The 11,899-nt window shown below is 45.0% G+C and overlaps 3 protein-coding genes across 4 annotated transcripts; 1 reads left to right on the top strand and 2 right to left on the bottom strand.

Annotated features, from left to right (window-relative positions):
* Positions 1 to 71: 71 nt before the first annotated feature.
* LOC117901005 (uncharacterized protein C18orf19 homolog A) lies at positions 72 to 1,706 on the bottom strand. Its single transcript, XM_034811606.1, has 3 exons — positions 1,081 to 1,706; positions 865 to 1,010; positions 72 to 808 (listed from the first exon to the last, which is right to left on the bottom strand). The coding sequence occupies exons 1-3, from the start codon at positions 1,530 to 1,532 to the stop codon at positions 657 to 659; spliced, it is 750 nt and encodes a 249-aa protein (XP_034667497.1). The 5' UTR covers positions 1,533 to 1,706; the 3' UTR covers positions 72 to 656.
* A 785-nt stretch (positions 1,707 to 2,491) lies between these two features.
* Positions 2,492 to 4,211, top strand: LOC117900980 (tRNA methyltransferase 10 homolog A). The gene is made up of 2 exons (XM_034811577.1): positions 2,492 to 3,327; positions 3,385 to 4,211. Exons 1-2 carry the CDS (start codon positions 2,586 to 2,588, stop codon positions 3,555 to 3,557), a joined length of 915 nt encoding a protein of 304 aa, XP_034667468.1. The 5' UTR covers positions 2,492 to 2,585; the 3' UTR covers positions 3,558 to 4,211.
* A 271-nt stretch (positions 4,212 to 4,482) lies between these two features.
* LOC117900940 lies at positions 4,483 to 11,407 on the bottom strand. 2 transcript variants are annotated; one of them, XM_034811510.1, is made up of 4 exons: positions 11,237 to 11,407; positions 9,378 to 9,850; positions 6,329 to 6,639; positions 4,483 to 6,265 (listed from the first exon to the last, which is right to left on the bottom strand). In XM_034811510.1, the coding sequence occupies exons 2-4, from the start codon at positions 9,455 to 9,457 to the stop codon at positions 5,490 to 5,492; spliced, it is 1,167 nt and encodes a 388-aa protein (XP_034667401.1). In that variant the 5' UTR covers positions 9,458 to 9,850; positions 11,237 to 11,407; the 3' UTR covers positions 4,483 to 5,489. The 2 variants fall into 2 exon arrangements, with proteins under 2 accessions (XP_034667401.1, XP_034667410.1); XM_034811519.1 differs by having other exon boundaries at positions 9,378 to 9,847.
* Between the last annotated feature and the right edge of the window lie 492 nt (positions 11,408 to 11,899).

Below are 11,899 nucleotides of genomic sequence, written 5' to 3'. Positions count from 1 at the left end.
GAAAAACCAAACTGCTTCAGTTTGATTTTAACATTTATTTGTATTTTCATTTAATAAAAGTTAAGCTATTATTGTGTTGCGACAACTGACTCTTATATTTAAAAATATATAACTGCTAAATTTTTATTTACTGGCAGCCCTTTTCTTGCTACACATCCACCCGCCAGTCTGTCTGTGTCTGCCTGTGTGTGTGTCTGTGTGTGTGGCTGAGGAGGTGTGTCTGTGGGTTCCCACTGCGGGCAACCTCAAACGATTTCATAACTAACAGAGAACTAGGCAAATATATGTAATTACAGAATATTTTAGATTTGTATCAAGGCTCTAAGCGTGATGGTGGTGGTGGTGGGGGGGAGTGATACTTAGGGTCGTAATAGTCCTCATTTTAGGCGGCCACCTGGCGACGGCTCCCCGGATGAGCAATCACTGGCGGGCGGTGGCTTTTGTGTTCTGTGTTTGATGTGGGCCGGGCGAGGGCGAGGGAAAGTTAAGTTTGCAGAGCACCAGTATCCACGTCCACGTCTGCCGAGCATAAGGCAACAGTTTAACAAAAAAGGCAACAAGTCAACTGAGAGCCGCTTGCCAGCAGCGAAACGTTTCGAGGTCGGCAAGGACAATGGCAAGAGCTGCCAGAGGGCAGCTTTGCCACTGTCCAACGATCATTTGCTCCCATCCTTCTCGGCCTTGTCCGCCTTGGCACTGGCGCGCGTTGCCTTCTTGTCCTCGTACATCTTAATCAGTTCATTCTTTGTGGGTATCGGCTTGATGTGGCCCCGTTGCACCAGATACTTGATGGACACCGTGGTGCCGCCTGCAGGTTCAATTGATTAATGGAATAATGATGATGAAAATGCTGACTAGCCTTACCCAATGTGAGAGCGTAACGCAAGGGAGTGGCCACCTTATAGCACAGATACGCAATGGCATAGTGCCCCATGTCGGAGGACTGCACCTTCTCAATAATTGTCTCGCTTAGATGCACGTACTGCAGCAGCGAGGGCACATCCACGCCGCTACAACAAGACAAGAGACAAATCATCATTGGAGTGTCCAAAGTTCGGGCAAACGGTCTGCACAGCTTACCTCTTCGACAGATAGTAGAAGCCGCCGAACCAGGCAACCGATGTCACACAATGCACCGGGATGAGCACGTACCAATACTGCTTGTACATGTGCTTGAACTTGGCAAACAGCCCCATGTTGGCGGCATCCCCAAACAGATCGGTGGCCGTTGTGGATGAGGCCTTGCTGTCTGTCTTGCTGGCGCTGGCCACTGGCGCTGGTGTTGGCTGTGCGGACTTGTGGCAAAGGCTTCTGTTTCGTGTGAACAGCCACGGGCTGGCCAGGTAGCGTGTGGCTGGCGTTGTCGTCCACTGAGGTGGTGCCAGGTCGCGGTTCCTCCCACTCCAGTTGCTGCCACCGATAAGGCATCTTGTGTTGGATATCGTAGGCAGCCTGTGCGTCAAAAAGCGAGCAAATGTCCGCTGCTGTGCTCCATGCCCAATGAGCCGCGTGAGCTGTGACATGGTTGCCATAATGGTTGTCAGCTGGGGATGGTCAGCTAGAGTCTGGAGCCAGCAGGTGCAAGCTGTTTTTGTGCTGACTGTTGAGCTGTTGAATATTTCTCGTTCGTTTGACTGATATTGTCAATGTTCCCCTGCTTTTCGTCTATATTTCACACAGCACAGATACTTTCATGACCGGCATAATATATAAAATATACTGTCTACTCCTCACAAATATACTGAGAAATACACCAATTTAACCCACAGAGCCCCCCTCTATTTCAACAGGTGAACAGCTTGAGTTAAACCGCCGCAAATAATGCTGTTTTTAATTTCTAATGCAGATCCATAATTTATCTTTATATCACGAAATCTAACACATGCATGTGTAAGGGGGAATGAAAGTTACGCCATATGACCACTTGTTGCATGTCAACTGGTAGTATGCAAATTGATGTACCAAGTTTCCTTTATTAATGTTAATATTAAGTTTTTTAAGCTGCTTAAATATTAATAATAATTGTTTTTGACATTGTCTGCTTACGTCTTTGGAAACAATATTTCCCTCAACCCATTGTTTGCAGCAATTTGTATCCTGTGTTTGCAGGATACTGCAATATACCACCAACTGGGCGAAATATACCATTATATACCTGACTTTCTATTTCAAATATACCAATTGTTATTCATCGCTGGTAGTGCTGTTGGGCGCAACACGTAGACCATATGACCGTATGACACTTTACAGAGAAAGAAAGAAAGATTACAGTGAGAGGGGGAGAAAGTCGATATCGATTTGTACAGTTTTCAGATCAAATGTTTGTACCTAGCAGGCTGTGTGTGTTGGAAGTGTTTTGTGACATATGTATTTATAGTTGCGTGAAATTGTTGTATTAGCAGTTATCCAATTTGCAGCTAAATACGTGGTCCGTACCTGTGCACTCCACCCACTACAAAATGAGTGTCATACGGCCATAACGATTTTGGATCGATACCTGGGAAACAGCTGTTCGGCTCTCTGGCTTTCACCAGAACGCGTGTTTTCCGACGATCTTAAGGATAGGAGAGACAGAGGAAGCGACAATGGAACCCACGGAACAGACCCAGACACCGCTCCAGCCGGCAGTCCTCAGCCTGAACAACTGTCCCGGGACCACGCCCGGCACACCGCAGAGCAAGAACCAGCTGAAGAAGCAGCGAAAACTGGCCGAGTTTGCGGAGCTGAAGAAGTTGCGTCGGGAGCGGGAGCGGCAACGCAAGAAACAGAAGCGGAGGGAGGCGAAGGAACAGGGATTGCCTGTGCGAGTAGGACCCTCGCGCAAGGAGCTGAAGCGCCGTCAGGTGACCATCGCGGAGAACGGGGTGGCCACCTTCAGTGTGGCTATCGATCTGGACTACGACGACCTAATGCAGGAGCGTGACATAGCCAAGTGCGTGAAGCAGTGCCTCCGAATCTACACCATTAACCGGCGGAGTGCACAGCCGGGACGACTCCACTTCACGGGAATCAAGCGGAACGGCCACATCCATGAGTGCTTCAAGAAGAACGATGGCTGGGAGAACTGGAACGTGGAATACCACTTCGATCGCACCCATGCCGACTTGTTCGAAAAGCCGAAGCTCGTTTACCTCACCTGTGAGTCCGACACACTGCTGGATAAGGTGCAGCCCGACTGTACCTATGTCATTGGCGGCCTTGTCGATCACAATCACTTCAAGGGCCTCTGCCACTCCCGGGCCACTGAGGCGGGCTTGACCACAGCCCGCCTGCCGCTCAGCGAACATGTGGACATGAAGACGCGCTCCGTACTCAGCACCTACCATGGTTAGTAGTGGCATTTGATAATCTCGATCCATTTAAGCCTTATCCTTGACATTCAAGTGTTCGAGCTGCTCAACAAGGTGGCTGCTGGTCAGGACTGGACATCGGCCATTCTCGAAACGATTCCAATGCGTAAGGGCGCCAAGGCCAAGGCGACGACCAATGGCCAGGAGCTGGATGCCAATTCCGAATCCGAGACCGAATCCCAGGTTGAACCGAAGACCGACAGCTGACCCCGATTCCAGCGTTTTGAGGTCTTTTTTGATTTTTATTTTAGTTTCTCTTGTTTTTATAAAATCACATTTAGTTTTGTTTCGCAAATTAAATTACAACTTAAAATACATGGTGCAAATAATAGCAATAATAAAACATATTTTTACATTTACAACGTGCAATGACGATGACGCCCCAGCGACCGACAAAGATCGCTCGCTGCCAGTTTAACACTCTTCCATTTGCGATATTTCCATACCCTTGCAGTTGGGATTAAATTAAATTTTATTAGCTTTTTTCATGCAGAAACTACAGACCGAAAATAAAACTCAAGCATAACGATTAAACGTACGAGTTTTTTGCTTTGTTTTTGGCAAAAAATAAAACTCAAATTACTGGATTTTGAGTAAAGATTGATAAGTCAGTCAAGACGAACCCATTAAACCTGTTTTAAATGAAAAGCAATAGATAAACTGGTTGCAAAAGCTGATTGAAGACTGCGTTTAGCATGCTTTCTATGGTTATAATTCATTTCAAAACTCAAATCTAGCAGAGACTGCAATTGATTCTGACTAAAAACCAAAAGATTTAATATCTATTCATATGTAATTTCTTGGCAATTTAAATTTAAAATAGCTGCTTTAATTAGACCACTACAAAAATGAAGTAACATTGAAATGTGGAGCTCATCTGGCTATTTGTATTGTCTTTGGTTCTACATCTATGGTTAAACACATCTAAGACGAAGTCGGACGACCTTTTTGAGCGAACCTTTAATTGCGAAAGAGAATCGGAGCAAAACTTGAAGCCAAAATAAGCTAGAAATCTGCAAAAGGCATGGATCAAAATCCGATTGGAAAATCTTTACGTCGCACTGCAAGGGCATTTAAGCTTCGGCGTTCCGAAGCTGTTTCTTTACGTTCTTTTCGTTGGTTGTATTCTCTCTTTTAATGGGCATTATGTTTGTGCACGTGATATCGTCATATTGGGGTATAAAATACATATGTATATATGGGTCTATAAATAGCACCGGAACTGGGGAAGGGGGCTACATGTAACACGTGTGTGGAAAGTGGGCTTAGATTGCAGCTAGCCACTGTGCGTGGAGGCCCTGCATTATGCCAGCATTTTCTTTTCTTTTGATTTTTAGTTATTTTTTGTTGTTGTTTTTGGGTTTGATTTCGAATTGGAACTCAGATTAAGTAGCTTAAGGGCCTTACAATGTCATCTACATACAGTTATACATACATACATATATATTTATGTTCATATGTGTGTGTGTGTTTGTGTGCATGTGTGTGGTGGATATGTACATTATGTACATGTTCCATACTGTCTGTCCCACTTCTGTTCCTGTTTCTAGCATTTAGCGTCGTTGGGGGGTAAGCAAAGTGAAACACAAATCAATTTACAAACTAAATATATAATAAGCATAATAGGATAAACCATAGGCAAAAAAAAAAAAAGATATTAAATGTAAACGTAAATGGCCGTCGAAACAAAACAAAACGGACAAATTATTTAACGACTATAAAGGGTTCACACTATCGCAAGTCAGTTGAAATAAAACAAAAATCTATCTGTTTCGATCACTAATAAAAACATTTAAACTTAATTATACACACACGCCGCACACACACAAACAAGGTGGCTTTAGGTGACGTTGTCCGCTGTGGGGGAGGATCAATAACTTATTCACCACACGCACGGGGAGACAAGCCAAGACTTCAACCTGTGGTAAGGTTAAGTCACCTTGCATGCAGCAGCAGGAGGAGGATACAATCTCCACCAGGGATATATCTTCATGTGTGTACGTGTGTGTGTGTGTGTGCCCGTCCCGTCTTCTGGTAGCGTGTGGGTGTGTGTGTTTGTGTGTGTAGTATATGCATGTAGTTACTGTAATAGCTTTATAATACGGCAATCGGAGCTGTAGCTGAAGCCGGAACCGATGATTACTTAAAGTCATCCGTTTCGAGTATCTCAAAATCACTCTCATCGGACGAGTCCAAGGCGGTGACTATGCGCCGCTGCTGTTGCTGCTGTGGCTGAGATCCACCATCCACCGCGGCCTCCACAGCATTGCTGGCACCCGCAGCCGCAGCCGCACCCGCACCCCACTGCACCAGGCCGGAGACAAGGCTGGGCAGCAGCTTGCCACTGTTGGCCAGCAGCGCTTGGGCCTGGCTCTTAACGGCCAATGCCACCAGCTCGCTGGCCTGGTCGGAGATCTGGTGTGCGGGCCCAGAGGTGATTTGCCGCAATTGGGGCCCACCGACGGCATCGACGGTCGTGTGATCGGGGAACTGCAGACCCTTCGAGAGGCTCTCCTCCGACGAGGATGAGGTGGTGGACAGCGAAGAGTCGCGCTTGAAGTGACCCTTGCGGAAGTCCATGTCTGAGGAGGAGCCGGTCTGTGGCTGGACCCGTTGGGAGGCGGAAATGGCAGCCACCTCTCGCCTCTGCTGGGAGAGGGGTGCCAGCTCATCGTCCTCGTCCGTGGAGTGCTCATCGATCTCGGGTATCACGTCCGGTATGAGCAGCTCCGAGGGTATGTCGTCGCTGCGCTCGTCCTCCTCCTCCTCCTCGACATCGGTGGGTGAACTGATCGTGGCCACATCGCTGGCCCGCTCCAGTACAAACAGATTCGACTCATTCACATCGGGCAGGAACTCATCCTCCACCTCCGCCTCCAGGTTGTTGTAGTTCAGCTTCTCTGACCACTGGAAATCTGCAAGGATTGCGTTTTGTTCAGCCAATTTGCTGCATTGCCACACCATCTTGCTGCACTCACCTTGCGCCTTGTGCTCAATCTTCAGCAGCTTAAAGTTAAACTTGGTGGAGACCAGTGCGGACAGCACGAGGAGTGTCAGCACCACCGTGGATCCAGATATGATATGGCCCAGCACGGCCAAGGTGGCCAGGCAGCCACTGCTTACCACGCAGAACATGCTCGGACTGTTCCTGCGCCACTCGTCGGCCCTCCGTCCCCAACACTCAAACTTGCTGCGCACCTCGGGCGTTAGTACGATGCGAAAACTGCAGCGCGTCCAGTACAGCCAGTAGCTGAGCAGGCCAAGGAACAGCACACCAAGTGGTCGAACCCTGCAAGTAATAGGAAAAACAGTGGAGGAGTGGAGTAGTACAAGTGGAAGATTCAATTTCAAAGTTCGACTGAAGATGCCAACGACTCGAGAGCAACTGCACAAAGATCCCCGAATATCTACCAACGTTTAGGGCAATAATTAATTAATAACTGAAACTGCCAAGCGTCTGTGTGTGGAAACATGTTCTAGCAGGAAGCATAATCAGTACCCAGTCTTGTGCTGCTCTGTTCTGTGTTCTGGTCAAACCTGGTTGAGACAGCGAGCGTTTTTTTTTTTTGGTTTGTTGATTCTCATTAGCCTTTCATGTGAACCCGTGCGGTACGCTGCGTACCGAAATTGTGCGACGCCAGACACGTTCGCACGAAGCGGAAGCACACCCAGCTGTCTGTCTCAAACATTTGCTAACTAACCTGATGGTCCGTTATTCTTTCAGCAAATCTACACGGTAAAGCAATTGATTCCTTCGGGCAAATGTCTTTCGAATGTGAGTTTTAATCGACGTGAATCGATGTTTAATGTTTCGGTAAAGCAGTCTTAAAGTTATGTTCCGCACTGCACACTCGGAATAATAAAACAAAATAAACTTTCAGCACATTCCATCTAGCTGACGGAGGCAATCGATCGATCTGTTTTCCATTATCTGTTACGTTGATCATCTCGAATTACAAACAGTTCCGGCAAATTGGCTACTGTTTGCTCTTCTCTTTCTCCTATCCACTCTTTCGTGCCCCTACCTCTAGAACATTATCAGTTTTTTGGCATTTTGATCTATACATAACTCCTGTTGCTTATCGTCAAAAGGTAGTCAAAACGATAGCCCCATGTTTACCATTCTATGGCAGCCACAATATTTGTTATATGACAATAATGTTTACTACTTTTATTATTGATTTTGGGCAAATAATACTCGTTTCGAGGTGCAAACGTAGTAGCACTTTTGGGCCATTGGATCATCTGCTTTTCCTATCATTACATCACACACCTGCTTGAAGCACAAGCAACGAGTGAAACTCACATATGGAATATTTCTAGGAATACTGATTCTAGTCGCTATTTTCTGATACCCATTACTCTAAGAGTTTTTTTGCAATAAATTAGGATATATTTGTTTTGTGTTACGAGTCTGCAGTAATGACTTAGTACTGGGTATTAGAGTAGACTCGTAACATTCCCGCTTTTGTTATTGTTTTGCTTTGTTTTTTTCCGCTGCTCTTTTGTTTATTTTTCTTGCTGACGACTTGTTTTGGTCTTGGAAGGCATCAAATTTATTATCTCTCTCGCGCTTTTTGACTTTTTTCCCATTCTGATTATCGCACTGAAAGCTCTGCGGAAGCGAAGGAAGCGGGGCAGCTGGAGATAAACCTAAATTCTAGAGCTGCTGATGCGATCGAATGATTTACGGCTGCGGCAATTGCCATGCATTAGTACATACAGAAAAGGCAAACACAGCAAAAGCAAAACTAATACATTAGCAAACGTCGCAGAATTGTACCGTTTCGATACGGAAGCGGAGAGAGCGCGCTAAGCACTGGCTAAACGAGACTGCAGCAGCTGCTTGGGAGCACTTACATATTTTTGTTGGTATCTACTTGCACGGATTGTTTGAAAATCTCATATGGAATGACCTACGTTTCAAGTGCAATGAGGGATGAGAGATGAGCCAAGACAGGGATCGTGGGCAGGTACTTATGGGCATTTCCGTTAATTCTTTTCACATTTACCCAGTACTTAAACAGAAAATCCATACATGTGTATGCATTTATTTATGCATGTATTTGCGTGGCTAGAGATCTCTAGATCTTCTCTCTGTTTCCTTATTTCTCTGTATTTCATTTCGTCCACTTTTGGTTTTTTTTTGGTTAATTGCGCGACACAGAATGCTTTAAATGCCCAACGGGAGGCAGATGATGCATGGAATGACATTTAAGTATGTGTGTGTGCATAAGTGTGTGTGTGTAAAAAGCACTCATACTAACTGCACTCTCTGGGTAGGTTGCGGGAAGGGGCAAGCCGCCAAAATGAAGGTGGAAGCACGTACAAAGAGATCAGGCACATACTCGTACATACATATACATATGTATGTATATGTATGTATATGGCTACATAGTGGTCTGCATTTACATACATTTATTCTTAAAATAAAACTGCAACTTTTTATGCACACATACATACATATGCATATATATATATATATTTTTTTTCTTTTCGGAATTGGGCACGCGACGTTCTCTTTGCTCCATTCCACCTGCCTCCTCTCCTCTGCCGACTGGCCGCTGTTACCGTAAGCGTTTGTGTCACCGGCTATATAACTTATTTTCGTCATTCTGCCAGCACCAAGTAAAATGTTCGAAGCTTTTAAATGGACGCATTGGGCGGCGGGGGGTAGGGGGTCTAACGGGGTGCTGCATGACCCACTTAAAAGTTGAAATGTTTACTTGAAGTGCGTCGCGAAGCGATGCGATGCAAAGGAATTCTATTAAGGGACCAGAAAAGACTTTTCTTTTCTGCTTATAAAGTGTTTTATATTTTTATGAAGGATTCGGCATTGTCTAGATTATATCTATTTATTTATTGTTTCTAGTTTGGGAGATCTTCACTGCTCTCAGCTGCCTGTCTAACAAAAGTAAGTTCTTTGCACCATTTCCGTGTGTAGCAACAGGCTAACGGACTCTCCGACTGATCCTACCTCTCTCTCACGAAATGCGAAATGAATGAAGGAGTGGGAGAACAACTTACCAGGCCATTAACAAGACTGTAACCAGGGCGGCTAGGCCACACTCAAGCGTGGACCGCGAAGGGCGGGGAAGCTGTAACATTTTCCCTTGCGTTTTGTTTGTGTGTTGTGGGGGTGCCCTCTTCTTCTCTTCCTTTTACACGTCCACTCTCCTGCTTCTTGCTGCTTTGGTGTCGTTGTTCGTTGCTTCGTGACTACGCCCGCGCTTAGCGGGGGGGTTGGTTTTCCTCTATTACAGTTTTTTTCTATTGATTACAATTTCCGTTGCGATTTGGTTTTTTAGTGGAGCGACAATCCGTTTACCGATGGGATAGGTTCTGAATAATCAGCTGTGCGCATGGGCGTAGTTTTCACTTGTTTCCTAATTACCGTTTCGCTAACGTTACCGTTCGTTGGATTTTGCTGGCTCACAATGGTTTGTGGTGTGGCGCCCAGTTCACGTTCACAATGAGGTGAGCCCTGTAGTGGCTGGCTGCTGCGTAGAAATGAAAATACATAAAAATATGGCATTTTACCAAAACAACAAAAGTCCAAAACAGTCCGAGGGAGAGAGGAAAAGCAAAGCGATTTTGTTGTTATTTTTCTTTTAAAGGGGATTTTGTGCAAAAATAATGAAAACAGACAAATCCATATTTTGAGGGCCCGTCTCGTACACACACACACACGCACACCAAAACGCATAGAGAAATGCTCATTCATACATACTGGTGCATGTACACTTGTGGTGGGGTGATTGCAATTTTCTTTTACGCGAACGTCGACATTTTCGTGGAAAAACAAAGAAACAACTGCGTTGTGGCACCATGGACGGTAATAATGTTATTGCGACTTTCTTCAAGGACTTGTGAATGATTAACATTTTCCCTTGTTATTCATTTCATTCTGTTGTTGTTGTTGTTGCTCTGCTATGTTTAATGTCGGATGCGGGGGTTGGGGGCCGCGGCCAACGCAACGCGTCGCTGTCACATTACACCGGCTGAGATTGAGCGAGCCAGCACCGTGCAAGGTATTTTAATTGAAGGCAAGGCACTGCCTAGAGGGCAATGTGTCGATATTGCCATACATACATCATTTTTACAGCAATTGTGTGTGGGAGACAAGGAGAGTGAGAAAGAAGTTAGATTAGTGCCATACCTTCCAGCTAATTTACCTTGGCGCCGACTGTGAGAGAGCGAGCGTGCGCGCGTAGGAAGAGAAGAGGTAAAAGCTCTCTCGCAGCCCTCTGCCTAACCAAAAAGAAGTTGTGATAATAGCAAAAACAAAGGAAACTAACACAAAAAAGGCAACAACAACAAATGTTCATATAAAAAACAAAGTTGTTTGGCCTTCGATGTCTTTTCAATTGCGTCGCAGAATATACATATACAAAGATGCGAGTGTGTGTGTGCGAGTGTATGTATATATCCAAGTATATATATGCTACATATGTGCGAGACTTGGCGCTTCTTGTTTTTGCTTTTACACTTGTCAATGCGGGGGGCAGGGCGACAGCGGAAGCGTTCCATGTCAAGTGAATATGACTTGAGTCACCCGCTAGAGCAGGGAGAAGGGGCATTGCGCCCATACAACGTATCTACCAGACAATGAGCAATTTTGCGAAACTAAATTCTGCAAGACCAGACCCCCAATACCCGCCCCCTTTACAAACACACACACACACACACTCGGAGATGGAGCACACGCACACACAATGGAGATGGTGATACAGTTAGAACGCAATTTACACCTAAAACTCCCAGACAAACAACAGCACATGGGACAATCCATTTTTCCAGCACCATGTGGGTGGCAATTTTCTCTCTCTCGTCCGAGTTTTATTTTGTTGCTAATTTTCATGTATCAATTCGTTTGGTTTGCATACTTTTTGTTTGGCTATTATTGGCCTATTTGCACTTTATTTGGTGGCAGTTCTTGCGGCAGTAATTGCAATATGCATAATATTCGTAACAACAATGCCGATCGCGCAAAAACAACAAAAAAATACACTCCGCAACAACCGCGCAGTTCAAAATTTATGGAAATATTGAGGTATTGAATTGAGGTATTGAAGAAATGGTGCGAGATTGACGCTCATCAGTGGGGCGCGGAATTGAGCAAAACAATTTGACAATCGATATGTGATTGCTTGGGCTATCGAACGGCAAACGAGGACGAGGGCTGACCGCGCATGTTTTTTTAATCCATATATTTGGTGATTTATTTACTAAAATTTGTACTTTAGATAGCTATATATCTACATCTACCTGGGCAAACTCGGGTTCTGAATTTTGTTTTGTAGGGTGTGAGGGAAAAAAAGCGCGCGCACTCCCCTAGAGATGGCATTGGGATCTCGATAGTAGTTTCAACACGATATCGATAGCAGATGTAAAGAATTTATGCTAGCGAATTCAAATTTGTATTCGAAATTAAATTTATTATTCTGACCTCTGGTCTTATTAATCCGCAAAAACTGCAATGTCTTGCTAATTGTTTGAAATTTAAGTCAACGTTTAAAATAAACAGCAAAGCAAATGCCCAATGAATT

Source organism: Drosophila subobscura, chromosome A (assembly GCF_008121235.1).
Source record: "Drosophila subobscura isolate 14011-0131.10 chromosome A, UCBerk_Dsub_1.0, whole genome shotgun sequence".
Lineage (NCBI taxonomy): Eukaryota > Metazoa > Arthropoda > Insecta > Diptera > Drosophilidae > Drosophila > Drosophila subobscura.
Note: the sequence above shows the minus strand (reverse complement) of the source record. Positions and strands in the feature narration are given on the sequence as shown.

Bases quoted from the DNA above. Each gene is read 5' to 3' on its own strand.
- LOC117901005 (XM_034811606.1), bottom strand. From the start codon at position 1,532: ATGGCAACCATGTCACAGCTCACGCGGCTCATTGGGCATGGAGCACAG. The intron at 1,011-1,080 runs GTAAGCTGTGCA...GTCTTGTTGTAG, and splicing joins TTCTACTATCTGTCGAAGAG to CGGCGTGGATGTGCCCTCGC. The intron at 809-864 runs GTAAGGCTAGTC...TTGAACCTGCAG, and splicing joins GCGTTACGCTCTCACATTGG to GCGGCACCACGGTGTCCATC.
- LOC117900980 (XM_034811577.1), top strand. From the start codon at position 2,586: ATGGAACCCACGGAACAGACCCAGACACCGCTCCAGCCGGCAGTCCTC. The intron at 3,328-3,384 runs GTTAGTAGTGGC...TTGACATTCAAG, and splicing joins CGTACTCAGCACCTACCATG to TGTTCGAGCTGCTCAACAAG.
- LOC117900940 (XM_034811510.1), bottom strand. From the start codon at position 9,457: ATGTTACAGCTTCCCCGCCCTTCGCGGTCCACGCTTGAGTGTGGCCTA. The intron at 6,640-9,377 runs GTAAGTTGTTCT...TATTACTTGCAG, and splicing joins ACAGTCTTGTTAATGGCCTG to GGTTCGACCACTTGGTGTGC. The intron at 6,266-6,328 runs GTGAGTGCAGCA...CAATCCTTGCAG, and splicing joins GATTGAGCACAAGGCGCAAG to ATTTCCAGTGGTCAGAGAAG.